The 25,130-nt window shown below is 34.3% G+C and overlaps 1 protein-coding gene across 1 annotated transcript in view; it reads left to right on the top strand.

Annotated features, from left to right (window-relative positions):
* ADGRL3 (adhesion G protein-coupled receptor L3) overlaps positions 1 to 25,130 on the top strand; it is a 771,395-nt gene that overhangs the window by 254,988 nt on the left and 491,277 nt on the right. The window contains exon 3 of the mRNA XM_081093223.1: positions 18,022 to 18,247. Coding sequence (XP_080949349.1) covers positions 18,193 to 18,247 — 55 coding nt within the window. The 5' untranslated portion in view covers positions 18,022 to 18,192. The remainder of the gene's footprint in view (positions 1 to 18,021; positions 18,248 to 25,130) is intronic.

Below are 25,130 nucleotides of genomic sequence, written 5' to 3'. Positions count from 1 at the left end.
TCTGCTGAATTGACAGCTGAACAGACCCACTGAACTGAAAAAGATTTTTCCTTTTTCTATTCCTTTTAAAAATATATTATTAGCAGACAGACTCTAGACAAAATTGTCAAGGAGATGCCTCTTTAACACCTTGACTCCCAACCTTCCTTCTTTTTTTTTGAACCAGACTCAAAAAGAGATCTAAATTGAGCTTTCTATTAGAAGAAAATTGACAGTCCTAAGTACTCCATGAATATAAATCAACTACCCTTGCTAGGAAATTTACAAAGCAAAAAAAGACCTATGAAAAGATATTTAAACATACATAAACTTTACATATGTGGAACACACAGGTGATGGGCAGATACTTAAAAAGTATTTGGTTATATTACCTGCATACCTATCTACCTACCTTCCTATGGTGTTTTTTTGCTGAAAATACCATTTGACCATGTGGCATTACTCAAGTCTATAACATTATACAATATAGAGTATCACCCTCTCTGGTGATTGATTGGAATGATTCTCAAAGGGAGCTGTTCTTTAGGAACCTTTCTAAAAATATGTATTACTAAAAGTTAATATGAGAAGTTTAGGGAATTGGAGAAAATATAAATCAGAAACTATTTATTGAGCTTACTATTATGCCAGGGTGCATAAGATGGGATTAAGATAATTAAGGAAATCTGAGGAGTAAAATATAGTGTAAAGTCTCTAGAAAATTGTATGTCAAAGATAATATGGCCATATAGTGTTTATATAATATTTGAAAATTTGTGATCTTTTCTATTGTCTTTTCAGTCTCTATTTCATTTGCTCTGACCCTTCTTATTTTTCTTCCTTTTACTAACTTTGGGCTTTGTTTTTCTTTTTCTAGACCTTAATGTGTAAAGAATTCTTAATGTTAAGTCAGAGTGAATTACTATGAAAGATATTGACTTACTTGGTGAACCATGTATTGTATTCAATTTGGTATTTTATATATAATAAATTGTATAATTTATATTATGTATATTCTTCTCATAATATACTGGCTGCGATAATGAAGTCATTTCAAACAACTAGAGTCAAATTATATAATTGTCAATGAGCTAATTAATATGTTATAATAAGCTCAGTAATGGGACTTAATCAAATTAAAGGATTTCAAGGTTTTTTATTCCATCCAAAATGACCTAGTGATCACAAAGTTTTATTTCTAAAATGAGCATATAAAAGAATAACAAGAAAAGGCAAAGAATTGAAAGAAAAGTAGTATCATGCTCTGTAAATAGCATGTGCTGATTAATGATGCTATTATGTAGGCCTTGGGTTTTTTTAGCCTCCTCAGGTGTAATCAGGGAGCTAGAGGAAGATGAACCTTCCGATTATTTAATTTTAAAAGACCAATAAGAGCCACTGCAAATGTGCATATCCTTCCTGTGGGCAACATTGATGCTGTGTGTTAGGATCAAAAACACTGATGGCAAGCTTTGAAAAACCATTAAATACAATTCATGAGGACCTTTTAATTAGGAATGTTTAGGATTTATATATTAAATAAGGTCCTTTATCCAGACCATCCAGAAATTTGAGGTGAGATGTTTTCCTGTGTTTTATTTTATTTTTAAACATATTTTTATTGATTTAAGAGAGGAAGTGAGAGGGAGAAAGGGAAACATCAATGATGATACAGAATCATTGATCAGCTGCCTTCTGCACACTACACACACGGGATCCAGCCCACAACCTGGGCATATCCCGTCCCCTGGAATCGAGCAATTACCTCCTGGTTCATATTTGACACTCAACCACTGAGCCATGCTGAGTCATATTATAGAGCAGTGGTTCTCAACCTTCCTAATGCCGCAACCCTTTAATACAGTTCCTCATGTTGTGGTGACCCCCATCCATAAAATTATTTTCGTTGCTACTTCATAACTGTAATTTTGCTACTGTTAAGAATCGTAATGTAAATATCTGATATGCAGGATGTATTTTCATTGTTACAAATTGAACATAATTAAAGCATAGTGATTAATCACAAAAACAATATGTAATTATATTTGTGTTTTCCAATGGTCTTAGGCAACCCCTGTGAAAGGTTCGTTCGACCCCCAAAGGGTCGTGACCCACAGGTTGAGATCCGCTGCTGTAGCACATCAGTATGTTGCTGATGTTGGATGTGAAGCAGCAGCTGAGTCTGCCCTTCTCTGTCTACCCCTGGATTCCTTCTTAGCTTCTCTGATTCCTACATCTCTTTCCACCCCCCCTCCCACTTCCCTCTGGGATTCATCAGTCTGTTTTATGTTTCCATGCCTGTGTGTTGAGCATCTGCCCCCCATGGTGGTGGGTGGGCATCATAGCTACCGGTCGAATGGTCGAATGGTTGAACTGTTGCTTAGAGTTTTATATATATAGACTAGAGGCCCAGTGCATGAAATTCGTGCACGGAGGGGGGGGGTTCCCACAGTCCAGACTGCACCCTCTCTAATTGGGGATCCCTTGGGGGATGTCCGACTGCAGGTTTAGGTCCGATCCCAGGGATCATGCCTAAACTGGCAGTCGGACATCCCTCTTGCAATCTGGGACTGCTGGCTCTTAACTGCTCACCTGCCTGCCTGCCTGATTGCCCCTAACTGCCTCTGCCTGCAAGCCTGATTGCCCCTTACTGCCCTCTCCTGCTGGCTTGATCTTGCCTCCAACTGCCCTCCCCTGCAGGCTTGATCTTGCCCCCAACTGCCCTCCTTTGCTGGCCAATTTAGTTCTGATTGGTCAGTTTTTATGCCAGTCAGCATCAAAAGCTCCACCTCCTAGGCAGCCATTGGTTCTTCACAGCACCCACATTTGTTTCTGATTGGTCGGTTCCTATGCCAGTCAGCATCTCCGGGCCTATCTCTGGGCCTGATCAGAGAGGCGGACTGAACAGCAGCCCTGCGGAAACTTGAGAGAAAAAAAGGCCCGGCTGCTGGTTAAGCCTGGAAAGAAAGAGGGAGAGAAAGAGAGAGGCAAGTACTGATCAACAGCTGCCACTGAAGCTGTGGATCAGAGCCTGCCTCTCTGGGTCTCAGCCCCCTGGGCAGTCAATGCTGGGTCACCAGGCTGCAGCAGGGCAGTCAGTGCTGGATCCCCACCGTAACCCAGCACTGACTGAAGGACTTCCGGGTTGGTCAGCCTTCGGTTGTGACCAGTTGTTACAACCCTGGGCTTTTACATATTAGGAAAGTTGGTAAATTCAAGTAATGCATGTAAAATGAGAATGTTTTCAGTGTGTTAGCACCAATTAAAAACCCCTGAGAAAATAGCTGTAATGATGATGATTAGTTTTAAATATTATATGCACTTTAATCTAAAGATTAAATTGACTTTAGGTTTTTCTTCTCTGAGAAGAATACACTTTGGATTCTAAATAGCTTTCTTTAAAGTTAATTTTTGCAAAATGACCATTTTCATAATTTGGTAGCTACCTATAAATGTTCATTTTCAAAGCATTAGTACAAAAATGTATTGATTCACTGATATTTTTAATTTGTTGCTGTGGTTATTCTAAACCTTATTGTTCTAGGTATTGATTTTAAAACCATAAATATGTATTTAAATAAACTCGCAGTCAGGCTAAAGTTACAGCAGACATATTGCATCATATGCTACCACCTTAGAAACTCTCCCTTGGCAGTAATAGTCTCTAACTCCCGGTGGGTATTTTAGGCACTGATACTCCATAATGGGCCATTAAGGAAGATGTTTAATTTGAGACCTATCCAGGTGCACCCTGCTGAGATGAGATAATTTCAAAACATGTGTATTTTCTTTCCTGCATGGTTGCTACTGATATACTAACTGCAAGGAATGAAATACAGGAAAGCTATATTGCAATACTTTTATCACAAAAGAGAACACATTTCTATTATAATGTGAAAAACATAATATTTAAAATATATAGATAGCCTCTTTCTATAAGGACATTCTAAAAGAATTATTTTTTGACTTTGTCTGCTATACATTTAAAAAAAATTCCACTATTTTATAATAATCTCTTAGTAATACTTGTTTAAACTGGGTTTGAAAAATATCTATTGGCATTGTTAAGAAATGTGAATACCGGGTTTTAAAGTCAAATTTTTGTATGAAAGAGATGAATGGGACTGACCAGTCTTGATAACTCACCATGGTGAAGCCCTGGGATAAGTCCTCTCGCTCATAATGGGCTTTAGCTTCCCCTGCGTTCCTCTTGATTTGGAAAGTCTTCAAAGAAAGTGTAAGTAGATGAGTATTTTCCCCTTATCTGCCTGAACCAATTGAAATAGAATGAGTTTGACATTATTACCTCTATTCTTGTAGTTTCTCCATTCTAGGGTTTATTTTTAAGTTAGTTATTTAGCATTTGTCATTGTTTTCAGAAGAATCAGGTTAGGAAATGAGGTGATTCTGAGTTCGGTGTCCTAAAACCATATTGTTGCTTGATAAGATTCTGGTCATCTAATTTAACATTTAAGGTTTATTGTCCCAGCTATGGAAATAACTTTTTCACCAATCTCAACTGTAGTGCTATTGGGAATGATAATTATAAATTATAGAATTTTACAGGAGAATATATGATTGTGTTGGTTTTAAGTCAAACCCTGGAACTTCACTTATCACACAATCTTATAGTAGATATAATATATTGTCATGGTTGTCAATTATGCAGTACTAAGGTAATTTCAGTTATAAAAATCTTAAAAAGAAAAATAAATAGACAGTACTAGTCTATCCCAATCACAAAGCCTCTGGAGATATTAAAAATCAAACAAGTATTAAAGAAAGTTTTGAGGCTAGGTTGATTGATCATTTGTCAGTTTGATTCTTGAAGTTAAAATAAGTATGATAAAGTCACAAATAATTCTACTTCAAAGATATATTTCCTTATTAATAACATTCAAATAATCTTAATTCCTTTTTGGAAAAAAAAATCTGTAACAAAAATATTCACACTGATTGGAATTAGGTAGATTTTGAATCCTTTAAAAATGTCATATGTGAGATATTTTTTTTTTATTTCTTGGTTGTTTCCAACTTTTTATATAATTTAAGAAGCACTTTCTTGGCTCCTAAGAACATCCAAATTCATCAGTCCTGTTAACTGTCCTAATGAAGTGTCAGGTCTTGCCCCTCACTTAGCCAAGACAAGCATGAATAAAATGGTTATTGGTATATATTCAGGTGTACAGAACACATATATGATGCTAGGTAGGCATTATTAAGAAGGGAAGGAAGATAATGAAGACCTGCTGTTTATGGCATGATTCTCTCAATCTGAAGTTTGTTTGAATATTTTAGAGTGTACCTATACCCTAGATCTTCATCTCCATTTAACCTACTAATCACACCTAGCTAAAAGCTCCTTACATTTACATACAGTCTGGTCCTCATGCAGATTGTTGTTACAAAAGTACATACTCTGGATCAATCAACAACAGAATATTTCTCACAGTTCTGGGGACTGAAAGTCCAAGATGTGATTGCCAGTGTGGCTGGGTTCTGGTGAGGCCACTTCCTGGATTGTAGACAGAAGTCTTCTAGATTTATCCTCACATGTGGGAAGGGGCTAGAAAGCTCCCTGGGGTCTCTTTTTTTAAGGCCACTAATCCCATTCATGAAGGCTCAGCTCTCCTAATCTAACCACCTCCCAAAGGCATCACCTGCAAATACCATCACATTGAGAGTTAATATTCAAAATATGAATTCTGGGAGGACACAAGTTTGAATTTATAGTAGGTGTGCTATGGAATAGAAGTGATGAAAAGCAGTACAATCAAATCAATGGAAGCCCAAACCAGGGCTCTACATTGTTAGGTGCAGATCTGGGCTCCTTTATTTGTAGCTATGTGACCTCACTAAGCTTTTTAAATCTCTTGGTCCTTCAGTTTCTTTATTTGTCAGTTATAAATAATAATAGCCCCCTTATTTGGAGTTGTTCTATGTTTAGTAATAATGTTTATATGTAGAATCAATTTAATGAGTTAATATGTGAGAACTTCTTATAACAGTGCCTAATACAGTAAAAGCTAAATAAATGTTAACTGTTGTAATAAGGAGCACTATTATTTGCCGAGTGCTCTGTAGATTTTGAATAGATTAATATATTCCTCTTATAAATGGAATTACTTACTTTGAAGTAGAAATCTGTTATATTCAGAATTTAACGGTAGCTTGCTTGCCCTTACTAATTTCTACTTCCCTAAGAACATAGAAATCAGTCCTTAATTATTGTCAGAAATTACATATTGTAAAGTAATTGTTAATTTTTAATATAGTTTTATGTAATACCTTTGTGCACTCATACTTATTTCATACAGTTAATAATGATGATAAAAAATTGATGTTTAATGAGTATTTTGATATTTGAAGACCAAAGTAAGGGATCTATTTTTCAAATCACATCTATTTTACAAATCATATACAGTGTATGCGATCCATGTTTCAGTTTTAATTATCTCATTTTAAGCAATCAAATTGTTTTTCAAACTAGGTGCATTATTGTAATTATTTATACTTAGATTAACTTCAAACTCAGAGGTTTATTTCATATTGAAAATATCAATGGCAGCAAAGATTACCTTATTCAAAACCTATGGAAACAAACTCCAACCAAATGCTTGGTGGGATCTCCTGAAAGAGGTTGACTCAAGGACACTTCATAAGAAAATGATCCTGTGTGAAACATCAATCTATTTTATGGCTAAATGATATGACGCCCTAAAGCCAAAAATAGCAATGTTCATTAAATCCAAATTTGTTCCTAAACATTAATAGACACTTATTAGAAAGACAATGAGATGATACTTTTACTCTAAATAATTTTCTTATTAAAATTACCTTCCTAGATTACTTGTTTTTTAATGTAGCATCAAATTATCTTTGAAGTATAAGGGAATATGTGATTTATTTAGCAATAAGAAATATTGTTTGTTAGTGTTTCTGACAGTGTGTAGAGATTTAACATTTTATTGCCTGAAAAGTATTGTAAATAACACTTTTAAAAAATTAGTTGGATACAGATAGGTTATTGCTCTCATCTCTCAGAAAGTTTTGGAGGAGATAGTAGGGGAAGAGTGAAGGAAAAATGTAGCTTGAGTGAAAGTTCTAGTATACATATAGTTTTCTTCCTCAACTACTCTCCCTAGTCCCAATTTGACTTAAAATTTTCCTGTATCTTTTGTACCTATCCTCTGTTTTTTTTCCATCTGTTTTTTTTTGTCCTGATTTTTCCTTCCACCTCAACAAAACCTAGAACTTATATTTCTACAACTTGAAAAATTGTTGTCTTGCCTTTCTTCGAATAATTTATATTTTAAATCACCATCTGAACTTATAGTGACTGTGCACTCTGGCAAATACTGTTACTAACACCATCAGCCTAAGGTATTTTTCTTTCCTTTCCATTTTCTCCTGTAGACCACAGTCAATTTAATCCTCTAAAAGCATGGTGTTTATGATGTACCTTCTGTATCTGTTCCCTTTTTCACCCAGCCGCTCACAAATGCTTCTCAAGCGTTCTTCTGTCCCATTTACTAACAAATGTAATACATACACTATTTATAACTCTACTGTTGAATATAAGACCCTTCATTAGCCCAGCCCATGTGGCTAAGTGGTTGAGTGTTGACCCAGGAACCAAGAGGTCACTGGTTTGATTCCTGGTCATGGCATATGCCTGGGTTGCACGTTTGATCCCCAGAGTGGGATGGGGGGAAGCAGCCAATCCATGATGTTCCTCTCTCATTGATGTTTCTGTCTCTCTGTCCCTCTTCCTTTCTCTCTCTCTCAAAATCAATAAAAACATATTTTAAAAAATAACCCTTTGTTAAATGAGAACAGGGATTGTTCTCACTTAATGAATGCCCAATCTCGCTTTATAGGTGATATGCATATAATATATGTATGTGTATCTTATAACCACCTTGTGGAATAAGTATTAATTTCAGATGTGACCATTATGGCATAGAAAATTTACGTAATGTACCTGTGGTCATATGGAAGACAGCTTGAAGAGAGATAAATTAAACACCTTTTTTCATTCAAAAGTTCATGTCACGCCTTATATACATGATGCTTCTGATAGATGTGACTTATCTGATGTTTAATACTTAATGACAAAGGTTTAGAATTTTTAAAAATCTGTGAAGAAATGAAGGACTTTAAAAAACATGGCCGCATCCAGTTCTAGGACAGGACAAAAGCATACTTAGTGTATAGGAAATATCTTCCAGGTTGTATTTTACTTGAGTGTATTATAAAATACGTATCTGTACAGATAAGTAGTCCAATTATAGTCTGTTATTTGGTAGTAATACACTGCCAAATGGATAACAATACCATTGTATCTATAAGTGTTATAATTCTCTGGAATCAATATTTGATCTCAAATAGCATAATAACTGTTAAACAGTGTTATGCAAGTTTGGAACCCTGACAAAACTATCATATTATGAAAATGCAAAGCCTGCATTATTTTTTTTTGTATAGTGTCACGTTAGGTACCAGCTAAATATCCTTAGTTTATTAATAAAATGATTCACTTAATACCTCTATTTTATGTAATACCTCTATTAACTCAGGCTCTTTATTTCAAGCCAAAGATAATTTACACAAATTAAATTAAGAATAATATGTTCAAGTATTTAGGGGAAATTTAGAGGGTTATAATTTTTTTGGAATATACTCACTATAAATATTTATCCTCAATCTTAAAAGGCATCACTTATATTGATTTTTGCATATCTATGCCTTTTTGTCTTAACTTCTATAAAATATTATTTAAATATTTCAAGTGGCAAGGTTTGAAACTAACCCACTTGAATTCAGATTTCTTTGTATAGCCTTCAAAATCCTTTCTGTTCTGCCCCAATGGATCATCTGCTGTTCCTCACTTACTCAGTAGATCTGATAAAGCTATTGCAGTTCTGTAATGGATTTTTTTTTTTTTTTACCAGTTCTTCACCTTTCTTATTAAAAAACCTTAACCCAAAATGTTCCTCCTTCAAGTACAGGTTAGCGAAATCATGTTTATTCTTCAAATTCTAGCACAGTTATCATTCTTTTCTTTAAGGTCTTCCAGATCTTCCAAGCTGTGTCATTTAACCTATTTCTTTAAACTCTATTCTTTATCATATTTGGATTTATATTATTTGTATTTCCTATATTATCTCTTCTCCTCCGCCTCCATTTCCTTCTCTTCCATTATGCTATAAGTATCTAATATACTTGTTAACACCAGTTTACATTGTTTGTGTTAAATAATGATGTCTTGGGACACTGTACCACAGAAACACATGTGGTTTTGAATTCAGTATTTCTTGAAAATATTAAACACGATGATTGAGAATATCCCCTCTATGATGAGTATTTAAAGGTATCTTCCACTATTTAAAAAAGGATTCATTGCTAAAACATTCAGCTACTTACTGCTAGTAGACTCAATAGGTAATATAATGTTTTAAATCCATAAATATTGAAAGGAAAGGACCTTGAATGTTATCATAATAAGAAACTTAAATAAGCCTATTTAAACAATAAACTTTATTTTTTAGAGTGAAAATGTTAAGAAAATATGTATTTATTTTTTTAATGGTATGATCAGTAGTAGGACCCAAAGTAATAGCATTCTTTTAATTTCATAGTATACTTACATAGTATATTTAAATGTACTCACATGTAAAATAATTAATACAAATTATTTTAGAAAACAATAAGAAAGCATTAAAGAAAAGGCATTTTTCTGGGTTTCAGACATTGTAAGTTATAGCTAACATTTAAAAAAATTATATATTTTACTCAATCTAAACTTGTCTAAAGCTCATTTTGCTTTTCTACCTGGTGATCATCACACCAAATATTTTGAAATATTATAGCATGGAGATGAGAGAAAGTTTCTATTATAGTTATCTAATTTTTCTTCTTTTTCCTGAGAGATAATATATCATATATCTCCCATTCAGATCAGAAGGAGTATTCCATATAGAACTGCTTTGGAAAGACATTTTTGTGACAAAATATTCCATCCTTCATTTCCCAGGGCATAGACAATGAAGCATTGCAGTGCATGTGCTTATTACTGTGCACATGTAAATCATGGAAATATAGCCATCTTAAATTTCAATAATGAACATTAAAATCCCCTGATTTAAGCATCCGTGCATAATTACTATACGTAAAATATATTTTCCATTCTTATTAAATATTTTTCAGAAATACTTGGCTCTTTTTGGTTACTCTAGATGGGTGTTATTTATATATGTAGTGAGCTGTGTTCGCATAAATCATAATTACCTAGATTCTCTGTTATGATAAGAGATATTTGCTTTACTTGTTGAGGTAGTGATGAATTATAAAGTGTAATCCTATCTAATAAAGTGGGAATATGCTAATTGACCCTCATGCCATCACAAAGATGGTGGCACCCACAGCTAATAAGGAGGGAATATGCTAATTTATGGCCCCACCCTCAAAAATGGTGGTGCTCACAGCCAATAAGGAAGAAATATGCTAATTAACTGACCCACCCTCAAATATGGCAGTGCCCACAGCCAATAAGGAGGGGGTATGCTAATTGACTGCCCCACCCTCAAAGATGGTGGTGCCCACAGCCACAAGATGGCCAGCAGGAGAGGGCAGTTAGGGGTGACCATGCCAGCAGGGAAGGGCAGTTGGGGGTGACTGGGCCGGCAGGGAAGGGCAGTTGGTGGTGATCGGGCCAGCAAGGGAGGGCAGTTGGGGGCGATTGGGCTGGCAAGGGAGCATTTAGGTGTTGATCAGGCAGCAGGGGACTAGTTAGGGGGTGATCAGGCTGGCAGGCAGGCAAGTGGTTGGGAGCCAGCAGTCCCGGATTTAGGCCCTATGGGATCGGGCCTAAACTGGCAGTCAGACATCCCATGAGAGGTCCCAGATTGGAGAGAGTGCAGGCTGGGCTGAGGGACACCCCTCACCACCACCATCACCAGTGCATGAATTTTATGCACCGGGCCTCTAGTAACTACATAAATTTATTTGACACTTTTATCGTACTTCATGAGTTCCTATGTGTAAATTTTATATCACTAAAAAAGTAATGTATGGGAAAGAATGTGATAAATACTTGATTTGTTAATGACTGCAATTTAAAATTGTTCTAATTTCAAAATACACAGAAATCACTGGTAGAATACAGATAATACCCATGTAATATTTATAATCACTTCTAATGTAAGTCTTTAGTGTGTTTCTTATTTGTTTAATTGTTTATTTTTTGGAAAAAAATTTAATTAGTCAATTTGACTCAAACCACAGAGCTTCATAATTATCTTAAATATCAATGATGTAAAATAGGATAGTTTAATTAACCTTTCTTTTTAATTTTGAATATTGTGAAGAATAGTGAAGTTAGGTAGTTTGGTTTGAGGATATAAACTCCAAGGTCCCAATCAAGGACTATACTAAAAATATTATCCTTCTAAGCTTTGCTCAGGGAAACAGCTAAAACCAATTGCCATATTGTGATGACCTTTGATAAGATTTAGAAATGCCATCTTTTGAGAATAGTTTTGAAAACATTAACCTGTTTATTAATGGAAATTATTAGCATAAGTAATGTAGTATATTTTAAACAAAAGTGACATACTAAAACTCCTTTCTAAAATCTCACATTTCATATGAATTGTTCATCTAGAGAATTCTCAGGGAGAGTGTACATACCTAGACACCTGTTTTAGTTCCCAAGTAAGTGAGAGGGGTGAGTGGGACCTACAGTCTATCCTTCATTTTGAAGCAATAAAGGAAACCAAGGTAGTTGGTGAAAGACAGACATGTACTGATAGACATGTGCATTCATGTGACAGTCTCTACACCAGGCAATGAAGTATGTTTTCTCTAATCCTCAAAATCCGCCTACAAGCTGCATATTGTTTTCTGTCTTATTGTTGAAGAAACTGAGATTTAGAGAGGCATGCCTGCCCCACACCATAGGTCAGCGTGATTTAAAATCCCTTGCTGTTATACACAAAAGAAAATCTGACAGTTTTTTTAGTTTGTATTTTAGAACACCTCAACATAACACATACCACATTTTTCACAGCAGTGTAATTTATTGGTGAATATACCTTTTGCTTTCATATTTCACTGAAAGTTGTTTTAAAATGGTGAACACATTTTAGAACCATAGCCACGCTCTCCCCATTTTGTCCCATAGTGTTAGCACAGAGCTTTGTACATAGAGAAGGCTAACACATATTTCTTGGAGATGGAAATTCTTTTTTTTTTTTTTTGAAAGTGACTTGTTAAATGCTTTATATCTTTAGTAAGTCTTTTTTTATGAGTATGGGACTGGACAACCAATGTGTCCAAGCTGCCTATCACTACTTGAACCAGTTAAACAGAGACAGAGTTGAATCATATATGAGCGTTTATTCCAATAATGCTGGCAGTATGGGAGGGCAGCAGGTCATCCATGAAAATCTGCTCTTGCCCTTCCTCCAAGCCAGCTGCTTAGGGAGTGGCAGGACAAAGATTACATGGGATAGTAGGAATTGCAGGCATGGAGAAGTAGGCATGATATAATGGTTACAGGTTACAGGCAATGTGGGCTGAGGTCCTAAAGGGCCACTGCCTCTGGGAACAGAATGTTTTAGCAACAAGGTTGTTCATCTTTCCATGATGATAGGCAGTTCTTGGAACAGGAGGATGGGCTGCATTCTGAGGTTAGTTCCCATGTCCCAGAGCATACAACTCTCAGCCAGGTTCGAATGTGCTTTCTCTAATCAGAACCTAACAATCACGGTTAACAGAGCATGATTAATATCTCACAGAACATGACTATTATTTCTTATAACTATAGCTGGTCCCCATTATTCTATTTCTGCCCCTAACAAGTAATTATCTTGTCATATGTAACTAAATGAGTCTCTAATGCCTTTTCTTGGTTGTTTTTCTCTATGTGTTTTTGAAGAGCTTATGTTTTAGAAGTGAGTTGAGTGAAAATCCCTTTTATATGAATACTGATTAGTTTGATAAAGTAAATGACAACACATAAATTGGGGGAAAAATCATTCCAGAAAATTTTCTTGTTTTTGATGTTAGTATTCAGGGAGGTATCTTTCTGTAGATTATGGGCAATCTTGTCTTTCATTTATCTATTAAAATTCATATAGTTTAATTGGTGGAATTTCATTATACATGCTCCCAAAGTAGCACATTATTTTGTGGCTGTGCATGGGAGGTAGGCAGGAGGTGAGGCTGGAGTGTGAGAATGTGTCACCCTTCTCAAATAATAGCTTCTGCTCCTCCAAATCCCTTTTCCACCTCTGTTTACACAGTAATCATGAAAACAAATTCCTATGCCTAAATCAAAAGTAGAATATCATAGTAGAAGTGCCTTTATGCCCTGCTGCAAAATTTTAAAATAACCATTATTATAAATAATAGATCTATATTTTTTTATTCTTTTTATAAAACAACTTTCTCCCATTGCTTCATCAATGTGAAAATATATAGCTTATAAAATGTACTATTTCAGTTTTCACTTAAGCCAGGCTTCACAATAGTAATAATCATATTTCACTATGGAAATAATTTTCCCTAAAGCTCCAAAGGGTACAATGTGTAATTAGGTTTTCTAAACCTATCTTTTTTTTCTTTCTCTCTTTGTTTTGTCCTCTACTCCTATGCTGGTCAAGGTTCTCCACTTTTCAGAATCAAATAACATCTTTAAGCAAAGCCTAAGTCTACTTCGGAAACTTGCCACATTGTCTCCTTCCCTTTGTACGACTAATAAGCCTATTACTGTGATGCAGTTTCTTGTGTATTTCTACTATAGAGAGAGGAAAGAACACTGATGTTGAAGTGAGATATTTGGTTTAAAATTCTTACTGAGTAACAGATCTGATTTTCTTCCTCAATAAGCATAAGGGCATTATCTGCTTTAAAGATTTCTATGGAGCCCATTGCAATGGGATGATGCTCAGTTGGTTGAGCATTATCCCATAAGAGATCAACCGAAGGACTTGTATGCATGCATATAAGCATAACCACTGGACACAAGACACTGGGGGGTAGGGGAGGCCGGGGGAATGTCAAGGGGGCGGAAAAAGGAGACATATGTAATACTCTTTGTAATACTTTAAGCAATAAAACAAAATTTTAAAAAAAGAAAAGTAGCAGGTTTGATTTCTGGTCATGGCACATATCCAGGATGTGGTTTCGATCCCTGGTCTGGGCATGTATGGAAGGGAACTGGTCAATATTTCTCTCACATCATGTTTCTCTCTCTCTTTTGGCCTTTTCTCTAAAATCAATTAAAAAACATATTCTTGGTGAGGATTAAAAATAAATACATAATAAAGATTTCTATTGAGAATTAAACCAGAAAATTGTTTAATTTCTAGAACATTGGTTGGCACAAGAAGCTAAAGAAATATTTTCTTCTTCATGTAACTAAAAAAATGTTAATTGTTCTCGTCTTTATGTAACTTCATTTCCTGTGTTGTGTTTTTTATACTACAGCGTGAGAAAACATCTTCTACTTTATTTGCATTTTCAAGAAATTTAGTATATACTTTTGAAATAAAGATAAATAATTTACCTGAATAGCTAACCATAGTTTTTTCCAGTAGCTAAATAGTTCTGTATGTATTTCTCTTATTTATGTATTTTTTTTTGTATCGGTACACACATTCACCGATACCAATTTTTGACACTCGTAAACCCAGTGGTCATAGGAAAAAAAACACAATAACTGAATGTTGAGGTTGGGGTTTATTGTTTGCTCGTTGATCTATCAATCAATTTATATATTCTTTTTAAAATATCCATTAATTATCTTGTGCAAGTTAAATAATATAATTTCATTTTTTTAGTTTTTATATATTGTTGACAGTATTACACATGTCCCTATATCGCCCACTTTGCGCCCCCTCCACCCAGCTCCTACCCTAACCCAGATTTTCGCCACACTATTGGCTGTGTCCATGGGCTATGCATATATGCATATATGTTCTTTGGCTAACCCCTCCCTGTTCCTGTTCCTACTTCCCTCCCCTCCCCTCCCCTCCCCTCTCAGGTCTATCAGTCTTTTCTGTGCATCCATGCCTCTGGACTCTTTTCAAAAATTAATTTTGAGCCCTAACGCATTTGTCTCAATGGATAAAGCACAGGCCTGTGAAATGAAAGGTCCCTGGGGACATGCCCTATCCCCAGTTGTTGGCTCTATCCCCAGTAGGCAGCCAGTCAATTATTCTCTCTCATCATTGATTTTTCTATCTCTCTCTCTCCCCTCTCCCTTCCTCTCTGAAATCAATAAAAAATATTTTTAAAAAATGATTTTGAAAAGAATAAATTAGCAATTTCTTTTAAAATTTATTTTAGAAAAGAATTATACACTTATGACAAGTTCTGAATGTTTTTTGGAACTGAAAGTATGAATAAATGAAAATGAAATGAAAACGTTGCACATGATCCCTTTCCACAGTTTCTGTTTTATCTGAACCACATTTTCCTCCCACCAATGCTTGTCCTATTTGTAAGAGGAAAATACTATGAGATTGTCTATTATAAGCTTCATTTTGTTTTATAATATTTGTGAGATTAAGCATAAAATTTTTATATGTTATGTCCAAATGTAGTATTTTTGGCACCCATCTATACACTAGTGACTCAGGAAATATTCTTTAGCTAAATGATCTTGCTTCTTACACAGTCATGTTAAAAGGATAAAATTGAAACTAATGAAAGACATATAGCACTTATTACATGCCAGACACTCTTCTGGGCAATACATATGTTAATGTATTTCATATAACTAAACGCTACAAGTTATAGTTCATTTAATGTTCATATAGCCATATGAATGAGGTAGTAATGCTTTCCCCTATTAACTGATAGGAAACCAAGGCCCTGAGGGCTTCAATGGCTAGCCCAAGGTTATAGTTATCATGCCATAAATAATAGTGCCAAAAATTCAGATAAATTTGTGCAATTTTGCCTTATAACCAAGGCAAGTACTTCAGAGTATTTTGGAATTTATTTTGGCAAAATGAGGATTATAATACAATCTTCAGTAAACTATCTCTATTTTGAATGTCCATTCCCAGAAAAAATTAAATTCACACTCAAATATGAAATTATATTACATATATATTAATCACCAGAATACAATGAGAGAGAGAGAAAGAGAGAGAGAGAGAAAGAGAGAGAGAGAGAGAGAGAGAGAGAGAGAGAGAGAGAGAGAGAGATGCAGTTTCTATTGATTGATCATTTTTTATTGTTTAAAGTATTACATATGTTTTCTTTTTCCCTGATTGATCCCCACCCCCCGTGACTCCCATGCCCCAGGAAGGACAAACCCCCAACACCCCAGTGTCTGTGTCCATTAGTTATGCTAATATGCATGCATACAAGTCCTTTGGTTGATCTCTACACCGCCCCCCCCCCCGCGCCCCCCCCCCCCCCCCCCCCGCGCGCCTTCTCTCTGAGGTTGGACAGTCTGTTCATTGTTACCTTGTCTCTGGATCTATTTTTGTTCATCAGTTTATATTGTTATTTATATTCCATAAATGAGTGAGATCATGTGATATTTATCTTTGACCGACTGGCTTATTTCACTTAGCATAATGCTCTCCAGGTCCATCCATGCTGTTTGCAAATGGTGAAAGTTCCTTCTTTTTATAGCAGCATAGTATTCCATTGTATAGATGAATCACAGTTTTTTAATCCACTCATCTGCTGATGGGCACTTAGGCTGTTTCAAAATCTTAGCTATGGTAAATTGTGCTGCTATGAACATAGGGGTGCATATATCTTTTCTGATTGGTGTTTCTGATTTCTTGGGATATATTTCTACAAGTGGGATTATTGGGTCAAATGGGAGTTCCATTTTTAACTTCTTGAGGAAACTCCTTAATGTTTTCCACAGTGGCTGCACCAGTCTGCATTCCCACCAGCAGTGTAGGAAGGTTTCCTTTTCTCCGCATCCTTGCCAGCACTTGTTTGTTGATTTGTTGATGATGGCCATTATGACAGGTGTGTGATGGTACCTCATTGTTGTTTTTATTTGCATCTCTCGGATGATTAGTGACTTTGAGCATGTTTTCATATGTCTCTCTGTTTCTGTAGGTCCTCTTTCGAGAAGTGTCTATTTAGGTCCTTTTCCCATTTTTTGATTGGCTTGTTTATCTTCCTTTTGTTAAGTTGTATGAGTTTCCAGTAAATTTTGGAGATTGATCAATTTTAAAGGTGCTGACCATGAAAGACAGAATTATCAAAATGTGGGTCATGTTCCCTTCATATTTTTGCTCTGTAAGATAAATCTGTGCATATATAAGCTGAAGCAGCTTTATCAGTTTGATTCACTACCATGATTTTTTCAATGTCCTCCATAAATGTATTTAACCCTTTTAAGCAAGATTGTTCATCTTAAGCTGTAAGATCCTGGAAAATAGGTGGCATGTTTTATTCAGTATTCATTTTCTGTTTTCCTAGTCCAGTGCTTTGCAGTTTAGTGTGTATTTTATAAAACTCTGTTGAATGAATTAAATATGTTTGAGCATAATTAATTAACAAAAATCTATGATCTTCACAAGTTTACTTACAAAGATGTTTAGAATAGCAATGCAGGTAACATGTAGAATAATTTCTGAATGAATATCAGGGGCTAAAATGAAGGTAAAACTCATACACTTAACTTTTTATTTCAATCTCACAGCAATGATAATGAATGAATTTTTATAGTAAAGTTAATAAAAGTTGTATTTGTGGGAAATATTTTATACACAGTAAGTGCTAAACTTAGTTAATTATTATAAAAATAACATAGTATATTTGTATTATTTTTTCCAGTAATACTGAATTAGTTATTTCAGTTTGTTTGAGGTCTAGGGATTAAATACTGATGATACATGCATAAATATTGTCCTTTAGGTTACTCATTTTTATATATGAATCCTGTACTCATTAAAATGAAATGATGAGGTAAAAGATATATTTTAGTCAGGAAATAAACTTTCAAAAGAGTTCAGAAAACCTGTATTTGATAACTTTTTTTTTTCTTGTTTGCAGGATTCGAATTTGGGATATTGGTATTTCTGTTTTGAGGAATATTTCTTTTTGGGTTTTTACTTTTTCTTTTTAATCATCGGTCTTGGAGTACAGAAGAGGAACCAGAAACACTTACTGTGATTCGCGTGTGAAACATTCACTCTCGAGGCACTCACGCCTGACTTCACAACCATGTGGCCATCACAGCTACTAGTCTTCATGATGCTTTTAGCACCCATAGCCCATGGTAAGACCTTTAATTAGTTTCTTTGTGTGATGCTTAATGTTGCCTCAGTTATTTATACTAGTCCCTTTCCTTTCCATCTTTGCTCTAAGATTTAGCAGCTTTTGCCCACATATATTAATAGAAGTAAGAGGAAAAGGTCATATGTGTGCCTTAAGCTGCAATAAATATGAGTTAGAATTTTATTTCTTAAGGTACCTTTTAGAATGTATGTATAACCGAAGTTTTTGTTTGCTTAAAAAACAACTTTGCATGTTTTAGTCTTTATTTTTTACCACACTTAGGGAAAATCAGCTGACTCCTTAACTCTATCACTTATTGTGAATTTTTTGGTTTACATATTTTTGTAATCAAAATGATTTTAATATAGTAAGTATTTGCATTTGAAAGAAAACTCCCTCCCCAAATCTGATTTCTCAAACTAAGCAATCATTTGTTTGTTAGTGTTTACTACTTTGTTTAATCTTTAATACACAGAACAAAAAACTAAACTTTTCATTAAAGGAAAATTGTTTTTGTCATATAACTTTCAAATCAAAATAGGGGAAAAAACAACAACATCAAAATAATGTGAACATATGCAGAAAAGTGATTTTATAGAAACATGTGAATATACTCATAAAAGAGTATGTACTTGTTCATTTAAACATCTTTGTATTGATAACACAAATATGTAAGAAATTACATACCTTTGGATATTTTATAAAACATATAAATATTCAGTAAGTAAGCAAGACAATTTCTATACAACTCAGTATATAATGTTCACTGAATCTCAATAAACCCTGGCAAGCTGAAGTCTATATGTATGTTCCTTTTTCATAATTTAAAGTTTCTTACTAATTACCCTTGTTTTGCACTAAGATAAAAATGGTGTCGTGCAGACACTATTTCATATGCCAATGGCAATTATAGCAAAGGAAAGGGGACACAGTTATATTTGCCAGTGCTTGGGAGGTCTCAGCGTACTACAATGTATCAAGCAACTGAAATGAATTTTCAGCCTCTTTCACTCACTTTTGGTTTTTAATTGATTATGAAATCTGCTGTAGTTCATGAATGATGCAATTCCAAATCTGGCCCATGTTCTAAGTTTCAAATTGGATTGCATTCTGCTGTCATTATGAGAATGGATAAAAGTTTTCTCCAAAGTTCCCCTGATTTAACAATTATATGTAACAAACCACTATAATATAAGGTAGTGCTCTTTTAACAAAAAGAAAGTAGAATTATAAAACCATACATAATATAAATAAATTTTGTCAAAAAATTTCAAAGTGTTTCTTTAATTCATATACTGATGCAGTACTTAAACATTCACATTCTTGGGCATATGTGACATTTGTGATATGGGACAAAGACTTGTCACTTTAAACAAGTGCTTTTCTCATTATTTATCTCAGGATGAGTTTGTTAGGTTTTTTAAGTTATAAAAATACCTCACTCATCCGGTTCTTTTGAGGATTGAATAAGTAGCATATGTGAATCTAGCATAGTGCATGATGAATATTAAGTGGTTGAACATGTTAATTGCCTTCATCACACTATCTGTCCCTCCAGTTTTGGTTCTAGTAAATTGTTAACAACCAGGCATTAGCTCAGAAATTATTTTAACATGAGAGCTATTTTATTTGTTGTTGATGCTCAGCGGAAACAAACACACGCACGCACACACAATCTCTAGGTAAGTCTGAGAAATATCTTAATACCCCTAGTTGGGCACATAAAAAATTGACCTGGTATATCAAATATTTTAGGCTGAAAAGTTAAGTAATCCTTTCCATTTTATGTGAACTCCTTTCTATTATCTTCTCTTTGAATCACATAAAGCTAAACAATATGGAAGCTTTCAAATTATAAACTTTATCCTTATTGCATGGTTAGGTATTCTAAAACTTGCACTAGAGAAAATTCAAGTCAGTGTTGTCTACCTTCTTTAGGAGGCGCCTGCACTGTGGTGCCACTTCTGACTTATAAATCCAGGTCTTCATATGAACAGCCATTTAAACCCACTTACTCATAAACAGAGGCATGCCGTAACCGTTCACCAGGGCCGAGGTCTACTCAGTAGACATTTTTACAGCCTCTACCAATCCTGGCTTAAAGGAATAGCACATAACTCAACACCATAGAGGAGTGGCTTAAAATGGATGTCACAGTTATAGAAGTACCTTTCCCCCCAGACATCCCCTGACATTTCCTTGCCTACTGTTGTGAGGCCCAGCTTCATTTGCCCTCATGTCCGCAGGGAATTAACTTTTCTGGGTATGACCTGAGTCTCAATTCTTTTATCTTGAGCAAATAACGATGATAACTATTGATTTTATAGCTATACACTTCAGATATATTTGGTACAATTAATCACAATATTCTTGTGGGTTTAACAATATTTATTATAATCTTTATCATTAAATATTTATGGTACAAACATTGAATTTTGAGTGGTAAAGGAACTTGACTAATGTTACACAAGCTATTATGAGACTCAGAGGGGACCTGGTTTTGTGAGCTCTGGTATTACTGCCAGTAAGATGATCAATTTCTACGAAGGCCGTTCTTCCGAATACAGGATCCCATCTCAGCTCTCCTGGCATTGGGAGAGAGGAGGCAGAATGCAGATCACCTGCCTCTACTATGGTCTGGAGTCTGGACACAGACTGACTGAGGTTTGAAATCTGACAAACCTGAGATAATATTCTAGCTCTACTGTCTACTAGCTCTGTAACTCTATTACTTGGTAAACTAGTTAGCACATATCATTTATTACCTACTTGGAATCATAAAACTGTGCTAGGAGCTAAAAATATGGCAGTGAGCAAAAAAGATTCTTAATACTTCCCTCAAGGAGCTTACAGAAACTTAAAAATGTATTAAGTCTACTTTTCATCCAAAAGAATAAACACTTATTCCATGCAGAGTTATTTTAAGAATGGATAGAATAATATAGTGCTTCTAACATAGTGCAGGTATTTGGTAAATCTTTCTTGTATTTGATTTTTCTACTCTTAAACTAACTTGAAATAGAGGGAATCCTTTGAAGGTTTGATAAGGAAAATGCATAATTATCCTTATTCTTGCCTTGAGAATAGAAATAAATCTTCTGCTTAAACCTCAGTATTCAGGTTTTGCCAGATATTTCTTAATACTACTCTCTGAACATCATTATTATTAAATTGATATATATCAAAGCTTAGTATGTAATGTCAGTATATAAAAATATAATTATAGTATATAATTGTCAGTGATTCTAGTATATAATTGTCAGTGGTAGTGATATATAAATAGTAGTGTATGATGCATTTTTGCATGATCTTTACATGTATAAAATTAGAAACCAAGCTAAAGAATTAATTCTGAATAATATTTACATTAGTTGAATGACCTGCCCATCATCCTAGAAAATTATGCCAATATTCTGTACAGGAAAACAAAATTAATCAGTGTAGCCACATTATGTATATACATACACAATACTTTGAAATTAGGAAATGTCTGTAGTTCTTTGTTTATCTGTCCATGCTCTATGTCTTTATGTGCCTCTGTATTTCCGTTTTCCATGACTGTATGCCCTTCCTGTGCAGCCATACAACCCTTATCTATTATGTAGTAAGCCCTGGCAGAAGTAAAGAGAAGCAGTGAATGCAGATGGCCAGTTCTTTGCTGTTAACTAATGTAGGGTTACATGAAGTTAAAGTATTTTTTCCTCCTATTCATGTGGTTGGAAATGAGAGAAATAGTGAGATTAGAGAACAATATCCAGTGATAAACATGGGCACCAGGGCCATGCTAACTGGCAGAAAGGGGAGTACCACAGTTCAGTGTGGGACCTGGGCTAGGAGATCTGGTCAGGGTGTGACTACCCAAGCCACATGGGTTGGCAGTTGAGAAGGTGATTTTGGTATATATATATATATATAATTTTAATTTAACTGTACTTACAGATTATGTCTTTATTGAAAAGATAACAAACAGGGTTGATTGAGATATTATAGATAGACTTAACAGGGTATTCTGCTTTTGAATATGTTTAAATAAGCTAATTATAATAAGAAGTTCTTAGTATGGACAAAAGAACGAATAGATGCCTATATATTTAGTACTGTACATTTTTATGTAACTTGCATTTCATAATTAATCTATTTTAACAGTTATACTACTATTTAATATGTCAGTAATTTAAAATAATGTCCATATATATTTTAACTTCTAATAAGATGTGAGAAAGGATATAATTACATTTTACTACATAACATCTCACCATATAATTCTTTTTATTAAGTTATGTTTTATAAGTGCAAAAAGTCAGGTTGACTTCTAAGCTCTGCTTAACTTTCTTATATTTAGAAATTAATCATCCTTGATGTGTTTATAATGCTTTCCAGCCTAGGTAATTTGTAATATTTTCAATAATATCACTATTTTTATGGTCAGTTATGTTAAACAGAAAAACCTTTGTTGTGGTCATGATATATGAGGTTTCTACCAACACACCCAACACCATCTTCCATAGCCATGTGGAACTGAATTTCAAAATATATCTGCTGTACATTAACTATGCCATTTCTGATATTACAAGGTTAAGTACAAATATGCATGGCTGGAAGCTTTCCTTTGTAAGAATAGGTTTAGAAACCTTTCTTACACACTCAGCATGCAGTTAGCAATTTGAAAAGACTTGTTTTCACATTTGCACTACAAATTATATGTGAATGGTTTTTTAGTGATACTCAGAAGTGACTTGTGTATACCTTAAGAGTGAAATGGTATTTTCTTATCTTCAGATTTTATATATTGTGCCTTAGGGGGTGGGGTGGGTAAAGTCCCTATCTTAGCTTTTTAAAAAAATTTTTTGGACATGGTATGGACTGTGGCTGCAAAGGGTAGTTGTATAGTTGAGGTTGAATTAATTTAAAAATCTTTAGGTATATAATATGTAAATACTTATCTGTTTTTCTCTTTTTTTACATTGCTTTTTATTCTCATTCTCAATGTAAGACTGCTCTTACATTTATAATTTCATATAGGTAGCCATGATACATTTTTTCATGCATTTATTTCCTCCTTTCTGATTGGGAAATTACGCCTTAATGACCAGTTAAAAATTGAAATGCAATAGGAAAGGATCTCATTGATTTAACATGTAAATAGAGACTGTGAATTGTATTATGACCTTTTTTTAAAAAAAAATTGGCAGTTTAGAAGAAGGCCCTGTTAATAAACATAATTAGCTCATCCTCTACTTTTTAATTGAAAAATTGAGTGGTTTGGTGAAGTTAAGGACAACACATGAACTGGGAAAAGATCATTTCAGAAAGTCTTTTTTCTCTTATATTAGTATTCAAAGATTAAGGGTTTATCTTTCTATAGATTGTGAATAATCTTGTCTTTAAATTTTGTTAATAATGACATCTTTATTTGATTTGAATCTCTATTTCCCCTATATTGCCATTATAGCAGAATTAGTTTCTTTAAATATAGAAAATTGTCTTTCTCTAAGAAAAATATCTATTTTATAGGAAAGATTGATCAAATAAGCTAGGTTAGTTAAGGTTTTGCAAGAAAAATCTGATAGTTGTACGTATAAGAGTAATAGATACATGTTTTTGTACAGAAATAGGCTTTCACAGTGGCATTTGATAAGCTTTCCATATTTATTTCATCTACACGTATTATAGTTTGTGGTCATTTGAATGTCCTGAAGTCGAGGTTGTAGCTCACTGGTAAGGTACAAGAACATAGTCTGATATATTTCTTTGTCATTATCAGGGTTACCTACTTTACTGTCACAGTAAGTCTCCTCATAGAAATTTAAATTAGAAAGCAAAAATGTAATAATCCCTTGACCCAGTGATATACTTAATGTTAATGTTTGTTAGATTTCCCTACTGTCGTGTTATGTATGCACATATTTCTTTTTTAAATTGGAATAATGTAAGAAAATTTACCTTTCACTTGACTTAACCTCTAAATGTAGACATTTCTATGCTCTCATTATTTTTTTAAAAAAATTATTACATTGGTTCATATGAAGGAACCATTGTTTATCTAACCATATGATAATGACTCAACAGTGAAGGTCATTGATATATTACCATTACAAATAGCATTTTAAAGGAACATACTTGCATATAAATTTGACAGTATCACTGTACCTGTGGAAGAAAATATCTTGAGAAGTGGAAAACAAAAGAACTGTTTCATCCTACATAAATTAACTATGTTAAATGAATGCTTATAAATAGTCAATACCATCATGGTTGTTATTACTAGAATCTTTTTTTAAAAAATTGCAAGTTTGGGCTACTATAATAAAGGACAAAACAAAATATGAAGAATAGATATTCAAATATAAGATAATTATTATTTTAAGCAGTATGATGATATAATCAAGACGTAAAAACTTTCTCAGGCCGAAACCGGTTTGGCTCAGTGGATAGAGCGTCAGCCTGCGGACTGAAGGGTCCCAGGTTCGATGCCGGTCAAGGGCATTTACCTGGGTTGCGGGCATATCCCCAGTAGGAGATGTGCAGGAGGCAGCTGATCGATGTTTCTCTCTCATCGATGTTTCTAACTCTCTATCTCTCTCCCTTCCTCTCTGTAAAAAGTCAATAAAATATATTTAAAAAAAAAAAAACTTTCTCAGAATTGAGATCAATTTGAGTTCAGCTTTATGATTCACACATACCTACTAGTACTTTGTGTAACTTAGTAACATGCATGTCATTGTTAATTTGATTCAAAATGGCACTGAAATGCATGACTTAGAAAGAAATAACAAGAAATATATGGGATGTATGAGAAGAAAACTCTGAAGTTTACAGGAGTTATCAAAGAAAACATGCAATATACAAAGTTCCTATATGAAAAGACTGAAAACAGCAAAATT

This window comes from Myotis nattereri, assembly GCF_964212035.1.
Source record: "Myotis nattereri genome assembly, chromosome: 1".
NCBI lineage: Eukaryota > Metazoa > Chordata > Mammalia > Chiroptera > Vespertilionidae > Myotis > Myotis nattereri.
The sequence above is the reverse complement of the archived record's forward strand: the minus strand, read 5'-3'. Positions and strand labels throughout refer to the sequence as shown.